Here is a 17,894-nt window from a genome sequence, read left to right on the forward strand (position 1 = left end):
GAATAGAAAGAAAGATGTTTTACACCAACAGAGGGCCACAGTGAGACAGGTAAGTGATATATGAAGAGAAATCTGTACTTTGTTAAATAAACTAATATGAATTCATGTCACAAAGTTCCTTCCGGAGATCCAAAAACCTCAAATATGTACCAAATATTCCAGGTCTGTCTGCTCTTCTGATGAATTCAGGTTTTTGTTTTTCTATCTTTCCATATCTGGTTTAGGTTAGGATCTCACATGAGCTCTGATTGGCTTAAAGTGTGGAGTGAGGGTAGGCATTTCACCACACCCTATAATAACTCTTATTAGGCATTTTTCTGCGGATCAGCCTCAGGCACATTAACGGGACATAGCAGGATTATTTTCTTCTTAAGTTTCTGATCTAAAATACTTATTTTTTCAAGAAATTACATTTTCATTTGGATAAATCAATTGCATTTTTTTGGAGCAATATTGGGGAACGTTTAATCTTTTTATGAGCAGAGTAGAGAAAAGATACAAATTGTACTTTTTACTTCTACGTTTTGAGTCGAGTTTTTGAGTCTTTTGTAAAATAAACTAGACTTTTAAAAGTATATATCTGCAAGGAGAGAGAAAAAACTATATTTAAAACACAAATTTGTTGAAAAGAATACGGATTTTTAAGATTTAGTGTGTCTAATCGGCGCCTAATTACGCACGGTAGCTCCATGGCACACATGTGCAGGCTGGTGACCGGCAGCGCGGCCAGCTGTGCGGGCTGGGTGGGGGTCATCGTCGCCACGGCCACCAACGACTGGGTCCGGACCTGCGAGTACGCCCTGGCTACCTGCATCCGCATGGACGAGCTCGGTACCCGGGGACTGTGGGCGGAGTGCACGATCTCCCCGGCGCTGTACCACTGCCAGGCGCTCAGCCAGATGCTCAGCCTGCCCGGTATACATCACTATTACCTTATCTTTGTAATTAAATTGTGGGTCGGTGTATTCCGTTACCTTACTAACCTGTGAGAAAAATGAAGTCATTAACCTAATCTTATCGAAATGTAACCTGATTACTTTCTGTTACTTATGGATTACCATACCAAAAATGATCAATTTAAAATACAGTGCAAATAAAGAGAAAATAAAATAAATACCATACATTTCAATCATACAGTATTTTTGTTTACAAATCAGATCAGAAAAATAGCATAATAATACAATTTAAAAAGAAAAAGAATGAAAGAATCCTAGCTATCCCAAGTTTTAAATTACAATAATTCTCCAAGTATTAAACTGTAAATGGTTCTTTAAATTAGATGTGGGCTCTTTTGGATAAATACAGCTGAAAGGCACCGTTAAGGGATCAATACCTTTTATTTGCATCCTGATTACACAATCCCGTTACATGTAATCTGTTACTCTCTAAACCTCATTCAATCTTTTTACGAGTTTGTGCATAACACCCCCCCCCCCCCCCCCCTCTCTCTCTCAGCTTACGTGCAGACGTCTCGTGCCCTGATGATCTGCGCATGTCTGCTCGGCCTCCCCGCGATGCTGCTCGTGCTCATGTCCATGCCCTGCGTCCGGCTGCAGAATGACAACTTCGCCGTCAAGCAGCTGCGAGCCCGCGTGGGGGGGGTCCTCTTTATCCTCATGGGTAAGAGCACGCACGCACGCACGCACGCACGCACACGCACACACACACACACACGCACACGCATGCATGCACACACACTTGGAATATATAAGTTGTTGGTTAATTGGTTAATTGACTAGTTGATAAACCTCTTTATTTGTGTTTAAAGGAGACAGTTTACCATTTAGTAAACTGATTTTGATTATTAGAGGACAGTTTCAGTCTTCAAGAGAAATTAGTTTTGGTTTAGGAAACCATCAATTTTAGAGGACAGTATATGGAGTTTTACAGGAATATAGTTATGGCTTTTGGGTGTATTGATTTAAGAAGACAGTCAATATTTCAAGGACCGAGAGTTTCGATTCTAGTGGACAAAGTTTTGTTTTAGAGGAATGTAGGAATATACAGTAGGAGTGGTTTTTGGAGACAGTGATTTAAGAGGACAATTTGTTAGGGTATGCAGCATTCAGGTGTTTCCCAGCTGTTGCAGGAGGAAGGAGGCAGAGGGTCTGTCAGACGGCTTCATCCTGACCGGGTTCATCTACTTCCTGTGGGAAAAGACACACACTTTGTTACAACCACATGGAAAAGAAACTCTCTGAAACTCCTCCATTCTTTAGGCCAAATAAATTGTAATCTATCCACTTCTATCTTTATAAACGTACCATTTTTTTCCAGCTTTGTGTGGCATCATCTCCACGGTGTGGTTCCCGATCGGCTCTCACCAGGAGGAGCATTTGATGTCGTTCGGGTTCGCTCTGTATGCCGGCTGGGTGGGCTCCGGTCTCTGCCTCCTGGGGGGCATCACCATCCTGTGCTGCCAGGGCACTGACCCCGGGACCCCCGGCCGCGACAACAGCTTCTACTACTCCCGTCAGAGGGGCACCGCCACGCCGCTGGACCCCCCCGCCAACCACGCCAAGAGTGCACGAGTGTGATCACTAAAATTGATCAGCATAAGACTGCATCTTCTTTTCTTACACTTAGATTTGATATGTGTGCATGTCAGGGTTTATTTCCAAACTTCTTTTGGGGCACAAATAATCACATTGGTCAAATTGTTGTATTCTATACGCAGATTTTAAAGTTTTATCAGCCAATAATGTCAGCCAAAAATGTTGTTTTTAATGTTATCTGTCACATTTTTGTCATTGGTAAATGTGTTGTCTATGGTAGAATTTTTGGAAAAGTTTAACTGGCGAATGTTTTCATCGGTTGAATTTCTTTTTTATTACATTCCCATTTAATGAAACTGCATTGTCACTGACATTACAAGAGAGAGGTATTTTCTCCAGAATTACATTTCATTTTACGTTTCAAGCCGCAATGCAACAGTGTCCTGATCTGCGTTCTCTCTAATATCCACTGGTTGATTGTACAGAAGTCTATGAAAAAATGACCCTACTACTGACTTGATTTATTACATAAGTAAAGATCTTCCTGATAAATGTATGGTCTCAATCTTTAGTTTTAAGTCTTCTTCAATACAGCAAGATGTTAATGTAGTACATGTTGGACACATTCAGAGTGAAATAGATGACAAAGCAAAGTATGCTTTAGGACGGGGCTACATTGTGATTGATAGGTCAATCTTTTGCAAAAAGGACCCCTTTCTCGTGTCATTGAGAATGCAGTTTCATTGAATGATAAGGTATTTTTTTTAAGTTTAACATTTTAAGAATCTGTGACTTTCATAATGATTTTTATACTTTAAATAGCATGAATACATTTTGAAAATATCACCTGAAGTATAAAGAATTTAATTCATTTGTTGTTACATGTTCTCCTTTAATTCATGTACCAAGAACTGTATAACCTTTATTTGAATTTTAGCTTCTTGATCTTAACAGCATAATCAATATGTATCAACTCTAGTGTAAGATTGTTGGCTGGTGCTACACCCAATAAAAGTTTTGAATAAATAACTTCACTCAAAATGAGACATTTATTCCTCATAACTCATTTAGACACATTAACCCAAATATCAGTTTGAAGTGCACGTTATAAAGCAAACACTCTTTCAATTTTAAAACCATTCACTCAGCACTCTAACACAAAACGAACACAAAAGTTACTTTTTGAGGCTTCAGAAAGCCGCTGCAAATATGTTCGGAGATGCCATTTAAACAAGAAAATCATGAATAAAATCCTTGACTTCACGAAATGCAATTTGGGTTATTCATACAATTATTTTTTTTAGATTGATGGTCAACGATTTATTTTGGTGATAGTAACTCTTTTACTGCTAGGACAGACCTAAATGGGTTTTTCTGGGTGAATCAAAATTCACCAAGACAAGGGGTAAGAGAAGAGGAAGGCTTGAGAATGGCGGCCATATTTTCCTTAACTTGCTGCTAATGATTTTAGAAACAGTTCTGCTTAAATATCTGAGAATATAAGGAGCTCTACAAAGCCAAACCAAGTTATTTTCTTTAAACTTGGGTCTTGAAAACAATGTATGTGAGTGATGAGATGTTTCCAGACTGAATTGCATACAAATTATTCTTATCTTCAGCAAAAATGCTTCTAAAAAATAAAAGAGCAACTTGGGTTAAAGTAGTTCTGTTAAAAAGCACTTGTGCTTCTCTTACAGGGAAGTTTTGAATTGCAACACCACCGCAACACCACTGAGTCTCACACAAACATGCAAACTAAGGAAAGAAACGGGATAGACGTTTGTGGGACAAAATTGTGAAAAAATAAGAATTAACTGCAGCCGTTGCAAAGAAACATCTGTGATGGGAGGTTTCCCTTGTATCCTCTGATCCTCTTATCCAAACCAGGTTTTGAGCTGAAGAGAAAATATTAAAGTAACAGTGTCTCATGTGGACGGCACTTTCAAAGTTTAAAGTGATACCACAGGGTTCTCAGTCCTCTTCCTTAAAGCCATGATTGGTCTTTCCTCTGCTGGACTGGTATCCGTCCCCATCCCCCTCATACTGCTCCTGCTCTCCATCCTGGTCCTCCTGTTGGATGTTCCCTCTCTCCTCGGGGGCGGACCAGCCCTGGTAGGGCCTCTCTTCCTGGTCCTGGGGGGGGAGGATTTCCTCAGGAGAGAAGGCGTCCAGGTTGTCATCGTAGCGCTGGTAGGAACTGGCGTGAGCCTGCTGCTCACGGGCGTTTAGCTCCAGAGTGCTGTGCCACACCCCGTAACATCCGTAGATCAGCAGACCTGAGGACGGGTAAACATAAATTACTCAATCGTCTGTCAAATAACTGCAAATTTAAAGATGAATACTTTCATCATCCATCAAATAATGTCAGATTTAAATATAAAGAGATATGGCATGAGGATTTGGCCTTGTTTTCTCTCACCTATGAAGCACCAGATGGTGAACCTAGCCCAGGTGAGCGGAGACAGTTTTAGCATGAGGTAGCTGTTGGCCAAAATGGCCGCCGCGGGGACGAAGGGCACACATGGCGCCATGTAGGGCAGCTTCATCCCGCTCTCCGGCTGCTGTATGATCACTATTAAAAGCTTCACCAAGGACCCTGCCATCAGTGTAGCCATGAGGCCCGAAAACACCGCCGCAGCACCGGCTCCCTGCTCAACGCCGAATATGACGGTTGACCAGAGGAGGAAGGAGGTGATGAAGAAGAGGAGGGTGCAGCGGGTGACTGTACGGCCCGTGGCGGGGGTGGGCCTTGCAGACGCACTGGGAATCCCCAACCGCAGTCTCAAGATGTAGTAGTGACCTCCCAGAATCCTTTTCAGCAGGGAGGCGCGGCCTGTGTGGAAATCAGAGTCGTCCCCCTCTCCTTCAGTCCCTCCCGTGTGGTAGGAAGCTGCCCCGTCGCCGTCTCCGATCAGCATGTGGTCGTCTTTCGTCGGGACCTCTGCGTTGTTCAGGTCGTCCTCGGAGGTGAACTGGTGTGTGTCGGTGTTTTCGTCTGGCTGGTATCGTAGCAACAGCACACACACGCTCACAAGAGTGTAGGCCAGCAGCGTGCCGATGGACATCATCTCGATCAGATCCCGCAGGCTCACCAGCAGAGCGAGGACCGCAGCGAGGCTCCCTGACACCACGCACGCCACCACCGGAGTGTGTGTGAGCACAGACACATGAGACAAGCACCTAAACACACATTATTACACAGTTAGCTAGTTTATAAGTTAACAAAGCATTGTAGCACGGGCGTGGAAAAGCATGCACAAGTGTAGACTTTTAAGATCTCCTTTTTTGCAAACAATAAAAAGCCATTTAAAATCAGTAGGTTATTTGTGCATGTCTAAAGCATCTTTGCACGACCAAGCAGGGCGAACGCAATGTCATCACCTTCTGTTCCCTCACACCGGGAACACAGAGTTTGCTGCCGCCTCACCTGAACAGCAGGCCGTCCTGGGACATTGCGTAGATGACCCTTGGCATGGGGAACAGAGAGCCCAGCAGAGAGACCGTGAGCCCGGCGATGGAGCCCACCGCCACGATGTACTTCCCCCACAGGAAGCCGTGCACCGCAAACATCTCCATGAGAGGAGCGGAGCTGTCGATCAGCTCGTAGGGAACCATGAGCGTCAGGATCACACTCACCTGTTCAGAAGGAGGTCAATATATGCGAGAACATCTATTTTGACTGTGTGTCCCGCTCTACCCATGCAAAGGTCAAAAAGGTCAATAGTAATGGAGTTAGTCAAATCAACTCTTTGCACTCAATTCACTTCAGATTTTAATGTTGTAGCAAGTATAAAAGTGATATTTAGTGTTCTTCTTGTATGGCATACTGACCGACACGTATGCGGTGAGGCAGGAGACCAGCGAGGCGGTGATGGCGTACGGGATCGAGGTGTTCGGGTCTTTCGCCTCCTCTCCGGTTGTCGCAATGATGTCGAATCCGATGAAGGCGTAGAAACATGTCGCTGCACCTTGCATCACCTGATCAGCCATAAGAGATTAACTGAACTTTGTGGATCTTGAATGGGATTTAAGGAATACGCTTTCAGATCCTTTATTTGAGTGGAAGTACTTATACCAAAAAGGGCAACTTGAGGTATTTGTACTTTACATTTTTTCTTTTCACTACACCTATTATACATTACACAATTGTATCTCACCCCTGACCAGCCGTAGGGCAGGAAGTTTCCGCTCTCCCAGTTTTTAGCTGAAAGGAAGAAGAGTCCGGCGATGATCATGAAGACCCAGACCACCAGGTTGACCACGTTCAGAACGTTGTTGAAGCCCACCGAATTACGCACACCCAGAGCGATGATAACGGTGACCAAGAGCGCGATAAACAGGGCCAGCAGGTCGGGGTACGTGTCCTCACCCTTACCTGAGGAACACACACAGCAGTATTTACAATAACATATTACATCGATATGAAGAGAAATAAGTTGGTGTTTGTATAAAGACAACAACTGTTGTAACTAAGATACCTTTTGCACAGTTTTTGGTGTTTGAATCAGTTTCTTACTTTGCACTGGCATTAACCAAAGTCATGGACTAGGTTCATATTTTTTTACAGAACAACAGAGCCTCACATGGGGCACCAAAGTCCCATGGGACCTTAGCAACACACCAAACAGAAAGTAGATCCTTTATTAAAAAAAAATGTAGTTTTGTATTAACTGTCATTCTACTCCAAATTCCCCCCAGAATAAATGAAGTATTCTGATTAAGGTAAAAGAACCCAATATTGCATCAATATTCATAATCCAATAGTTTCCTAAATATAATTCCAAAATGGCACATAACACATAAGTACTTTTACTTTTGTTACCTTAAGGTCATGTTGATGCCAATACTTTTGTACTTTTAAAAGTCAAATCTTTAGTGCAGGACTAACCTTTTGATAAGGATTTTTACAATTTATGGCTACACAAAAAAGGTCTGATTTCTTTTTCGAGCCCAGAGAAAAGCTACTACTGGTACTGACCGAGTCCTCGGAGCGTGCCCAGGTGTGTTATCATGTAGTTACTGATGGTGTGATTGGCCAGAGAGTCGAACATGCTGCTGAGAGCCGACGCCCCCGCCGCCGTGCCGATCAGATACTCCAGGATTAAGTTCCAGCCAATGAAAAACGCCACAAACTCCCCGACCGTCACGTAGCTGTAGGTGTAGGCCGAGCCCGTGGTCTTCGGGACTCGGACCCCAAACTCTGCGTAGCACACACCTGAGGACGAATATGCTCAATGAGAATAAACAACTTTTAAACTTAGATTAGATACCAGATTCTACTGATTCAATTCAGACTTGGCGAATCTCTGTGGGACTACGTTTGTTTTTGGAACTGTGAGGAAGAGACTCATCAATGTATTCTCACCTGACAGTATGGAGGCCATCGCCGCTATAATAAACGACAGGATGACCCCGGGCCCGGCCATCGCCTTGGCTACCAGCCCGGCGACCACGTACATCCCAGTGCCGACACAGCTGCCCACCCCGAGGGACACCAGGTCCACGGTGGTCAGGACCTTAGCCAGCCCGATCCCCGAGCCCTCCCCGAGCTCGGTGAGGTCGTCAGAGCCGTGAGCCATGGAGCCCATCGGCTTGGTCCTCAGCAGGCGGGAGTACATGTTGAACCAGGCGTCGCCCAGAGAGAGGCGGCCCAGCCACGCCGCCATCACCGCACCTGATTCTCACCTCACTCGATTCTCACCTCACTCGATTCTACTGTTTAATCTTCTTTGTGGCTCCTTCTACCTTTTCTTTGGCACACCCTCTATCATACTTTCTCTCCCATTGTGAGTCTCCTCATCAGGGTCCCCACTTTCTTCTTCTTTAAGAGCAACACATCCAAACGGGGGATATGGACGCTGTTAAAATAACAATTCAAATGATTTAGTAATAGTATGAACGACAACGATAAACAAGCAATTCCCTTACTATCCTACCTAATTGTCCGTCCCTTTTCCCTTTTAATTCATCTCGTATGCTGTGGATCAAAACATTCAACTACACAGGAGGAACTTGTTAATGATCTCAAGGCAGCTGGGACCACTGTCACCAAGAAAACTATTGGTAACACACTACACCATAATGGACAAAATCCTGCAGCTCCCACAAGGCCCCCCCCGCTCAAGAAGGCTCATGTACGAACCGTCTGAAGTTTGACAATAAACATCTGAATGATTCAGAGAAGGCTTGGGAGAAGGTGATGCAGTCAGATGAAACCAACATCGAGCCAGCACACTGAACATGGTTCCTGGAGGGGTCTTCCAGCAGGAAAATAAACCTGAACATACGGCCAAGGCAACAAAGGAGTGGCTAAAGAAGAAGCAGATTTAGAGTCCTGCGGGAGTCACGAGGGAGGCAAATCCTACTTTGATTGAGCTAAGTATCGCTGGTGTTTTATTTTGTTTTTTTGCCCCCTCATGCTATAATCATGTGTATTTTCTCCATTCCTGTTTATGTGTCTTCTCGCAATTATCACTCAATTATCCCCGTGTATCTCCTAATCGATATAACCGGCCTGCTCTCGTCTATCCCACATGCTCCACTGAGATCCAACATCTAGTTTCATGTGGCCTGTGGAACTGCCAGTCAGCTGTTCCTAAGGCTGACTTCATCTCTGGCTACACTTCCCTGCAGTCTGGATTTCCTTGCTCTCACTGAGACCTGGATTACTCCATCCAACACATCCACCCCAGCAGCTCTCTCCACAGCATATTCCTTCTCCCATACACCCAGACCCACTGGCAGAGGAGGTGGCACTGGTCTCCTGCTCTCTCCCAAATGGAGCTTTTTCCTCTTCAAGCTACCTAACTTCACTCCTTCCACCTTTGAATTCCATGCCGTCACAGTAACCCATCCTATACAATTAACCATTGTTGTTCTCTACCGTCCACCAGGCGCCTTGGGGGACTTCTTGGAGGAATTAGATAATCTCCTCTCACACATCCCTGAAACTGGCCCTCCCGCTGTACTTCTCGGAGACTTCAACCTCCAGACAGGGAAGATATCTGAACTAACATCTCTTTTAACCGCCTTTGCTTTCTCACTGTCTCCATCCCCACCAACTCATAAAGCTGGCAATGTCCTTGATCTCATATTCTCAAGGAACTGCACTACTTCTAACCTCTCTGTAAACCCACTCCACACATCCGATCACTTCTTCATTTCATTCTCTCTACCCCTTTCCAAACATAACGAACTAATCTCTTCTAATTCTGCACCTGTCCGCCGCAACCTCCGTTCCCTCTCCCCCTCTACCTTTGCCTCATCGGTGCTCTCAGCCCTCCCTTCCTCTGACTCGTTCCAACTCCTGCCTCCAAACTCTGCTGCAGAAACTCTCCTCTCTACTCTCTCATCCTCTCTGGACTCTCTCTGTCCTCTCACATCTCGGCAGGCTCGTCAGTCCCCTCCTACTCCCTGGCTAAATGATGCACTGCGTGCTAATAGAACCATCCTTCGGGCAGCAGAGCGGAAACGGTGGAAATCCAAACACCATAACAACCTCCTAACCTATCATGCTCTCCTCTCCTCTTTTCTTTCTCTGCTTCGATCTCTCAGGCAAAAAGCACTTTCTTTCAAGATAAGATCCAATCTTCCTATTCCAATCCTAAAAAACTATTTTCCATCTTCTCCACCCTCTTGGACCCCCCCAAAGCCCCTTCCCCCTCCTCCCTTCTGTCAAGCGACTTTGTTAACCACTTTGAAAAAAAGGTTGATGATATTCGCTCTTCTTTTTCTGACTCACGTTTACTCACCGCTGGGTCACCAGACCCCCCTTTCACCCACACACTGACCTCCTTTTCCCCTCTCTCTCCAAGTGAGGTTCTTACCCTCATTAAATAGAGTTTTGTAAACTGTACCCTGTACATTATGTTGTATGTCATCCTTATTGTTGTTCTGTTGTTTTTATGTTACATGTGTAACTAATGTCCTGCAGGTCACCCTTGAAAAAGAGATCTTTTGATCTCAAGGGGCTTCACCTGGTTAAATAAAGGCTACAAACAAACAATTACCTCTGCCCGCCCTACCACCTGTCCTCTGGACCCTATCCCCTCAGACCTCCTTCAGACTATCGCTCCTGATATTCTACCGTTTCTCACCCATTTCATCAACACTTCTCTAACTTCTGGCCACTTTCCAAACAGTTTCAAGGAGGCAAGAGTAAACCCTCTCCTAAAGAAACCCTCTCTCAACCCGTCTGATGTTATAAACTACAGGCCTGTCTCTCTCCTCCCGTTCCTGTCTAAAACACTTGAACGTGCTGTCTTTAAACAACTCTCCTGTTATCTCCATCAGAACAACCTTCTGGATCCGCACCAGTCTGGTTTCAAGGCAGGTCACTCCACAGAAACTGCTCTCCTTGCTGTCACTGAGGAACTGCACACGGCTAAAGCAGCCTCCCTCTCCTCTGTCATCATCCTTTTGGACCTGTCTGCTGCATTCGACACGGTGAACCATCAGATCCTCCTTCGCACTCTCCAAGAACTTAGAGTTTCAGGCTCTGCACTTTCCCTCCTCACCTCATACCTCAAAGACCGCACCTACAGGGTTACTTGGAGAGGGTCGGAGTCCGACCCTTGTCAATTAACTACAGGGGTCCCTCAGGGCTCTGTTCTTGGTCCCCTCCTCTTCTCCCTGTACACAAACTCGCTCAGATCTGTCATTAGCACACATGGTTTTTCATACCACTGATACGCTGACGACACCCAATTAATTCTGTCCTTTCCCCGTTCAGAGACCCAGGTCGTCGCACGCTTCTCTGCTTGTCTAGCAGACATCTCTCAGTGGATGTCTGCTCACCACCTCAAGCTCAACCTTGACAAGACTGAACTGCTTTTCCTTCCGGGAAAAGATTGTCCCACTCTTGACCTGACTATCAACATCGGCACCTCTATTGTTTCCCGACTCAGACTGCAAGGAATCTGGGTGTGACCCTAGATAACAAACTGTCCTTCACTGCAAACATAGCTGCTACAACCCGCTGCTGCAGATACACTCTTTACAACATTAGGAGTATACGTCCCCAGCTGACCCAGAAAGCGACGCAGGTTCTGCTCCAGGCTCTCGTCATCTCACGCCTAGACTACTGCAACTCCCTCCTGGCTGGTCTACCTGCATGTGCCATCCGACGTCTGCAGCTCATCCAGAATGCAGCTGCTCGTCTGGTCTTCAACCTTCCTAAATTCTCCCACACCACTCCGCTCCTCCGCTCCCTCCACTGGCTTCCAGTAACTGCTAGAATCCACTTCAAGACAATGGTACTTGCGTACCATGCTGCGAATGGATCTGGCCCTTCCTAGATCCAGGACATGGTTAAACCGTACACCCCAGCACGTGCACTCCGCTCTGCATCAGCCAAACAGCTCGCTGCACCCGCACTGCGAGGGGGACCCAAGTTCCCATCAGCAAAAACACGTGGGTTTGCTATCCTGGCTCCAAAATTGGGAATGAGCTCCCCATTGACATCAGGACAGCAGAAGGCTTACACATCTTCCGGCGCAGACTGAAAGCTCATCTCTTTCGACTCCACTTCGAGCGATAGAATTATTAACAAAGCACTTATATACTAATAAAGGACTGGCTTACCTAAAGCCAGTTGAGTAGCACTTGAAATGTTTTTGCTCTATGAAACCTGATATGATTCTGTTTTCTTCACGTTTGTATTTTGTTGGTCGAACGCACTTATTGTAAGTCGCTTTGTATAAAAGCGTCAGCTAAATGCAATGTAATGTAATGTAATTTAGGTGATGGAGTGGCCCAACCAGCCTCCAGACATTAATAAATTAAGAAAGAAAAATCTGTGGAGGGAGCTGGAGCTTCGAGATGCCAAGCATCAGCCTCAAAACCTGAAGGATTTGGAGAGGATCTTCGGAGAGGAGTGGACCACAATCCTTCCTGAGATGTTCACAAACCTGGTGACCAACAAGAAGCATCTGACCTCTGTGCTGTCCAACAAGGGTTTCTCCACCAAGTACAAGACATGTACAAGACAAGGGGATCAAATACTTATTTCCCATAGTTAAATGCAAATACATTTTTATCTTTTATATAATGTCAATTTCTGGATTTTCTTTTTGATATTCTTCCTCTCGCTGTTAAAATAAACCTACCATAAAAAAGATAGACTGCTAATTTCTTTGTAAGTGGGAAAACTTACCAAATCTGCAAGGGATCAAATACTTATTTTTTTTCTCTCCTGTTTTCTTTTAGAACACCAATGCATTGAGAAAATCTCAATTAATAAAAATGCAATGATTGTTAAACTTTAGCTATATCTAATGATGGGATTGGGATAGCATCAGCCGCTCTCATCACTCACCAGAGCGAGACTCCCTCTCTGAAACATTCATGAACACCAAGGATCTGCTTTCACAATGGAAAACTAAAGAACTAAAGAAGCAGAAACTGAACTGAAACACACCAGAAAAAACTTCTACTAATCTGAAATGTACACCTAAACTGAATTTAACACACGATCAACATGGATGGGTTAAGACAGAAATAAAAGCACAGACAGTGGCATAGAAATGTTAAAAAGACATTCATAAATGCAGATTAAAGATGCCCACCTGTGCAGAAAGATAATACTCACTGTTTGTGTGTTTTTCTGGAAAAATGGTTTGAGTCCACTTCCTCTGCAGACCTGTAGGAAATGAGAAGACAGCGTTAATCCTTCAGACCTGACACCATGTGATACATTATTCAACACCTGAATGAGACAGTGTGTGTGTTTGTGTGTCATCATTCATTCATAGGAGGGAGGTTAGTGTAGCTGCTGTGCGAGTTAACTTTGTGCTGCAGCTGCCATAAATGGTGTTTCTTCACTTTTTGTTTGTATGCACAGCTGAGAACTGAACAGGTGTGTGTGTGTGTGTAATGAAAAGTTATCTTACATCCTGCACGAGTTGCTTTTAGTTTAATTGTAATCGTATTATCCAGCTAATAAAACAAAACTCAAGAGTCCACTTACTTGCTTTTCTTCTGGGGCTTTCAACCATGTCTTCATCCGTGCATGGTGGAGTTTGTTCAGTTCAGTTGTCATGGAGAAACCCTTCTCTCATGTGATGGTTTATTCACAGGAATACAATGACGGCAATATTATAGTACACCATTAATAGAATAGTATGTATTAGTAGGGGCAATCCGGAAGTAAGTGCAGTGTGATACAAATATTTTTGGAATATCTTACATCTGTAGTTTTTAAACGTTGTTATTCTTTAAATAAAACAAATTGAGGTTTTCCTATTCAATTAAATATGTTTTATTGCAATTATTTTGTTGCAGAACTTTTATTTCCATATTGTTTTATATATAATACTATAAATAGTATTACCCTATTGAATCTAATACACATCCTTATGTGAGAGACGGTGAGAGACTATTTAACCATTACTTTGGTTAAATAACTGTCTTGATGTGTTGCTACTGTTATGTATTGGTTGTTAATTAAAAGTTTTATTCTCATGAAGTTGTTATTTTATATGTTAAAGTCTCTTTTCAACAGCAATGTCATCTCTTTTGCCCACTCCAGTATATCTAAAGGAAGTGGAAATGTATTTCACACTTTGCCTGTGCAACATGTTTCAAAACAATCTCACGTTTGAACACTGCTGCTGCTGCTGCAGTCATTCTCCTGTCAGTCTAACATATCAAAAGAGCATCCACATTTTCCAAACTGTATACCAAATTAAATGTGCACACTGAACGTTTTGTGGATGTATTTTGGTCTGCTGGTAATCCGATGCTCAGGGTCAGATTTCACCTGCAGACATGGTAACATGGAGTTAAAAAGAAGAAACCCGACACCAGATATTGTCCACACACACACACACACACAGCTTTATAGGAGGGTTCTTAGGAGAAAACCCTGAAGCCATCTCAACCTGAGCTCGAAATATATAGCAACCTGACTTTAAGTTTAATTTAGTTTTAATAATTTGAAATACAATTCAGTTGCCAAAAATGTTTTGGCTGCAACTCTCCATTGTATTTTTTTAATATTTCCCCATCATTAAATCCTATATTATGTGCACATTTTAAAATGTATGAGTATAACTGCAAACTGTTGAGCGTCTGCATGATATCAAATCCAATAACTGAAACTCTTGATATGAATATTTGAGACGCCAGCAGCTGAAGGTGGAAGCATTCCTGAGGCTGCGTGCTTTATACACAACAGATGAGCTACTTTGAGTGAATCCAGACACTCACACACACATATAGCAAAAAGATCCTTTTCTGTTTAAGGGAGTAAAGGTTTTCTTTTGCAGACTGACGCAATTCATAAAGGGACGTGCGGAGATGGAGGAAGATGCAGAGGAAGACCAATGTTTTTTCAGTAGCCTTTTGTTATTACAAAACATACTTAGGATTTCAGTGATATTACAAGATACTTATCCATAATTGTATTGTAAAATTAAATTGGAACAACTACAAACTTGTCAAACCCAGAAAAAATGTTGAAATATTTAGTTTTAGTTTAATCCACTCCTTTTTTGTTTTGGAGTAGCAACCTCAAATGTGAGATTCAGATGCTCTTATTTGTATAATGGATATTGAGATTGTCAAACAAAGAACAGTCAGCTTTTAGTCAATGATTCTAGCGTTTATCTTGTCTTAACATGACTTTATTGGTACTTTAATACACCAACTGCGCCTGCAGCAGTCTCTTATTTCTGGGTATGAAGGTGTATACAAAAGTATCTGCAGCATCACCTAGTGTGCATTGAGTGAACTGCTACATGACCATTTTCAGGTACATGGTGGTGCATCAGTTTCACAGGAGACATTTATCCAAGTCTACCCTTATTAATATGCTAAAGGTTGGATAAAACTGCTCAGAGTTAAGCAAAAATGTACATGCAAAAATAAAATGACTTTCAAAAAACCTGTAATGCATTATGGTTTGTAGAGAAGAGAATATTTGAAAAATAAAAACAGGACAATAACAGTTATTTTTCCACGTTTATTCTCCTGACAGAATCATTTACTCGTCTGCCTCTGACTCCTCCTCGTCGTCCTGACTGATCTGGAAGTAGCGCAGTTCGTACGTCTCTTTATCGGATGCCACGACTCTCAGCCAATCACGGAGGTTGTTCTTCTTCAGGTACTTCTTTGTCAGGTACTTAAGATACCTGGTGGGGAAGAGGATGGGTCAATTAGTACTGGAATACAATTAAAAGTCTCATTAATGGTAAAACTGTGTACACATGCAACAGGGTTACTACAGCTTTAGGAAAGTTAGATTTCATTTTTAAAAAGGCAGTCAGAAAAAAATGTTAAACCAATTTAAAAATATTGCCAAATGTTAACTGACTTAAAATGGGATCTTTTTGGTCCAGTGAAAAAGTTAGAAGATATAGAAAAATATATATACCAATGTGAGATGCATTTGGTACGAGTCATAATAAAAAAACTATCAAACATCTTGTGATTTATTAATGCAACAGATTTTTAAGGCTTTTATCATATCTATTCAAGATATTTGAAAACCAATTACAGCTTATTTTAAAAGGTCATTTTAAGACTTTTTAAATGAAGGCAACTTATTCTGTTAAGTAAAACAAGCCTAATTACACCTCATCTCACCTTTTGGAGAACTGCTTCTCAGACGTGACGTTGATCTTGTTCTTCATGCGGCCGACCTGCACTGTGTTGCCCAGGTTCCCCGTCTTTCCGTTGACCTTTATCCTCTCTTTAAGGAAGATTTCCTGTTGGATAGAACACATTGACGCACTAGGGAAGAGAACCCTAGTATATGCGGCGCTAGGGAAGGCAGCCCTAGTCCAGACACATTGTTAACTGCGTGCAAACATCACTCTACTAACACTTTTATGATCTCATTGTATCAATAATATGCAAGAGGAATGTTCTGTTAAAGAGTGTAGAAAGTGCGGTTGGACTTACAAAGTTTGCAGAGTCCAGGATCCCATCCTCCACAGGGTGGGTCAGGTCCAAGGTGAACTTCCATGAAGCTCCCTTTTTGGTCTTCCTGCCAGCAGTAGGTCTCTTCTGTTTGAGCTGTGAGAAGTAAATAAAAAAAGCAGCAACATTAAGAAACGTAATGTGTTAGCAGCAGCAAATATCGGACTGATATATATTTGTAATCCTCCTATAATCTCTAATTTTCTCATTTCAGTATTTCGTAATTAAATGCTCATTTATAGTCTAGCTAGCAAACTTTTTAATCTCAAATAAAATTATTTTTATTTAAATAGCTACTGTTAATATATAAAACATTAAAAAATATAACTCAGTAAGCCATATAAAAAGGTATTTGCAGACAAATTCATTCTTTCTTGGTTATTTTTAACAAGCAGAAGTCCCTTTGGAATCTGTCGATGGATTTTTTTTGCCTGGATAAATCCATATCTAAAAAAAAAACACAACTTCTAAAAACATAATTAATGATTTCAAGCAATCAGCCCATTATACAGAAAATGTAATTTATTATGGAAATATGAGATTATAAAACTCTTGATAACTTTAATTTCTACTGTTTGTATCTATGAGAAACATTGCAAATATGAAGGTTATGCCGAACTGACTAATGAACCCTATACTACATATATACTGAACAAACGCCAGTAAAGTGTTCTAAAACCCCGGCTATTAAATAAAGCATAATTTATTCTATGGAGACTGCCTTCCTGTCACTGACTATTGAATGGAACACGTGTCAGAAAACGTCAAGATTACTACGAGCTAATGCTAGCTAATGCTAGTTCATTGGATTCCTTCACTATATAACAACTGACTGTTTATAAAATGGGTGTAGTCTTAACGCTGTACTGTGTTTCAATATATTATGATCAGAATAAGTGGGAAAATGCAAAGAATACATCATTAAAAAGCAAGTTCAGCACCAACAGCCAAGACTTACCGGCGCCATGTTGAGAGACAGGATGAAAAAGAGGGAACCGGACATGACGTAAAGGTGACGTAGATAGCGTAGCGAGGAACGCCCTTACCAAGTATGGCCACCCCAGCACCGTATCTATAGATACAATTCTAGATAGATTCTCTGCTCTGAGTCACCCCAGTTTCGCTGCAGAAATACACATTTTCACACGCACAGTTGGGAAAAGGGGAAACGCCTCGATTAGCAAGTCATGACGTGCCTGATAGCCTCACATAATCTTTTAACTAACTGTCATTGTTTCGTCATGTCATGTTTAATTTTAATTAACCTCCAACATTGACAGTTGCATTTAAATGTCACATAATTGTGTCTTCAAATCACTATAGATTTGAGGTTATGCCTGATGTACAGCAACTGTCTGTGCGATAAATTCAGGTCAACGGTTAAAGACATTCAAAAACACACCCTGATAATGAACCAGCTGAGCCTGTTAAATCATTCACTACCTGTTTTTAACCCACAATGCCCCGGAACTCTCAGAC

At 42.5% G+C, this 17,894-nt stretch overlaps 3 protein-coding genes across 4 annotated transcripts; 1 reads left to right on the top strand and 2 right to left on the bottom strand.

Annotated features, from left to right (window-relative positions):
• Positions 1–5: 5 nt before the first annotated feature.
• On the top strand, positions 6–3,498 carry cldn11b (claudin 11b). The gene is made up of 4 exons (XM_034108613.1): positions 6–49; positions 686–915; positions 1,456–1,620; positions 2,278–3,498. Exons 2-4 carry the CDS (start codon positions 690–692, stop codon positions 2,535–2,537), a joined length of 651 nt encoding a protein of 216 aa, XP_033964504.1. The 5' UTR covers positions 6–49; positions 686–689; the 3' UTR covers positions 2,538–3,498.
• A 968-nt stretch (positions 3,499–4,466) lies between these two features.
• On the bottom strand, positions 4,467–8,161 carry slc7a14b (solute carrier family 7 member 14b). Its single transcript, XM_034109193.1, has 7 exons — positions 7,861–8,161; positions 7,474–7,710; positions 6,653–6,870; positions 6,327–6,473; positions 5,923–6,131; positions 4,915–5,675; positions 4,467–4,771 (listed from the first exon to the last, which is right to left on the bottom strand). Exons 1-7 carry the CDS (start codon positions 8,159–8,161, stop codon positions 4,467–4,469), a joined length of 2,178 nt encoding a protein of 725 aa, XP_033965084.1.
• Positions 8,162–15,442: 7,281 nt separating this feature from the next.
• Positions 15,443–17,479, bottom strand: rpl22l1 (ribosomal protein L22-like 1). 2 transcript variants are annotated; one of them, XM_034108778.2, is made up of 4 exons: positions 17,374–17,479; positions 16,398–16,511; positions 16,080–16,201; positions 15,443–15,625 (listed from the first exon to the last, which is right to left on the bottom strand). In XM_034108778.2, exons 1-4 carry the CDS (start codon positions 17,416–17,418, stop codon positions 15,478–15,480), a joined length of 429 nt encoding a protein of 142 aa, XP_033964669.1. In that variant the 5' UTR covers positions 17,419–17,479; the 3' UTR covers positions 15,443–15,477. The 2 variants fall into 2 exon arrangements, with proteins under 2 accessions (XP_033964669.1, XP_033964670.1); XM_034108779.2 differs by lacking the exon at positions 17,374–17,479 and having other exon boundaries at positions 16,080–16,271; positions 16,398–16,506.
• Positions 17,480–17,894: the final 415 nt, after the last annotated feature.

Source organism: Pseudochaenichthys georgianus, chromosome 20, assembly GCF_902827115.2.
Source record: "Pseudochaenichthys georgianus chromosome 20, fPseGeo1.2, whole genome shotgun sequence".
Taxonomy (NCBI): Eukaryota; Metazoa; Chordata; class Actinopteri; order Perciformes; family Channichthyidae; genus Pseudochaenichthys; species Pseudochaenichthys georgianus.

Coding starts and splice junctions, on each gene's coding strand:
- cldn11b (XM_034108613.1), top strand. CDS start 690: ATGGCACACATGTGCAGGCTGGTGACCGGCAGCGCGGCCAGCTGTGCG. Junction 916..1,455: donor CCAGATGCTCAGCCTGCCCG/GTATACATCACT, acceptor TCTCTCTCTCAG/CTTACGTGCAGACGTCTCGT. Junction 1,621..2,277: donor GGTCCTCTTTATCCTCATGG/GTAAGAGCACGC, acceptor ATTTTTTTCCAG/CTTTGTGTGGCATCATCTCC.
- slc7a14b (XM_034109193.1), bottom strand. CDS start 8,161: ATGGCGGCGTGGCTGGGCCGCCTCTCTCTGGGCGACGCCTGGTTCAAC. Junction 6,474..6,652: donor TGCCCTACGGCTGGTCAGGG/GTGAGATACAAT, acceptor ATGGCTGATCAG/GTGATGCAAGGTGCAGCGAC. Junction 5,676..5,922: donor CAGGACGGCCTGCTGTTCAG/GTGAGGCGGCAG, acceptor ATGTGTGTTTAG/GTGCTTGTCTCATGTGTCTG.
- rpl22l1 (XM_034108778.2), bottom strand. CDS start 17,418: ATGTCCGGTTCCCTCTTTTTCATCCTGTCTCTCAACATGGCGCCG. Junction 16,202..16,397: donor TCCTGGACTCTGCAAACTTT/GTAAGTCCAACC, acceptor TCTATCCAACAG/GAAATCTTCCTTAAAGAGAG. Junction 15,626..16,079: donor GAGAAGCAGTTCTCCAAAAG/GTGAGATGAGGT, acceptor CTTCCCCACCAG/GTATCTTAAGTACCTGACAA.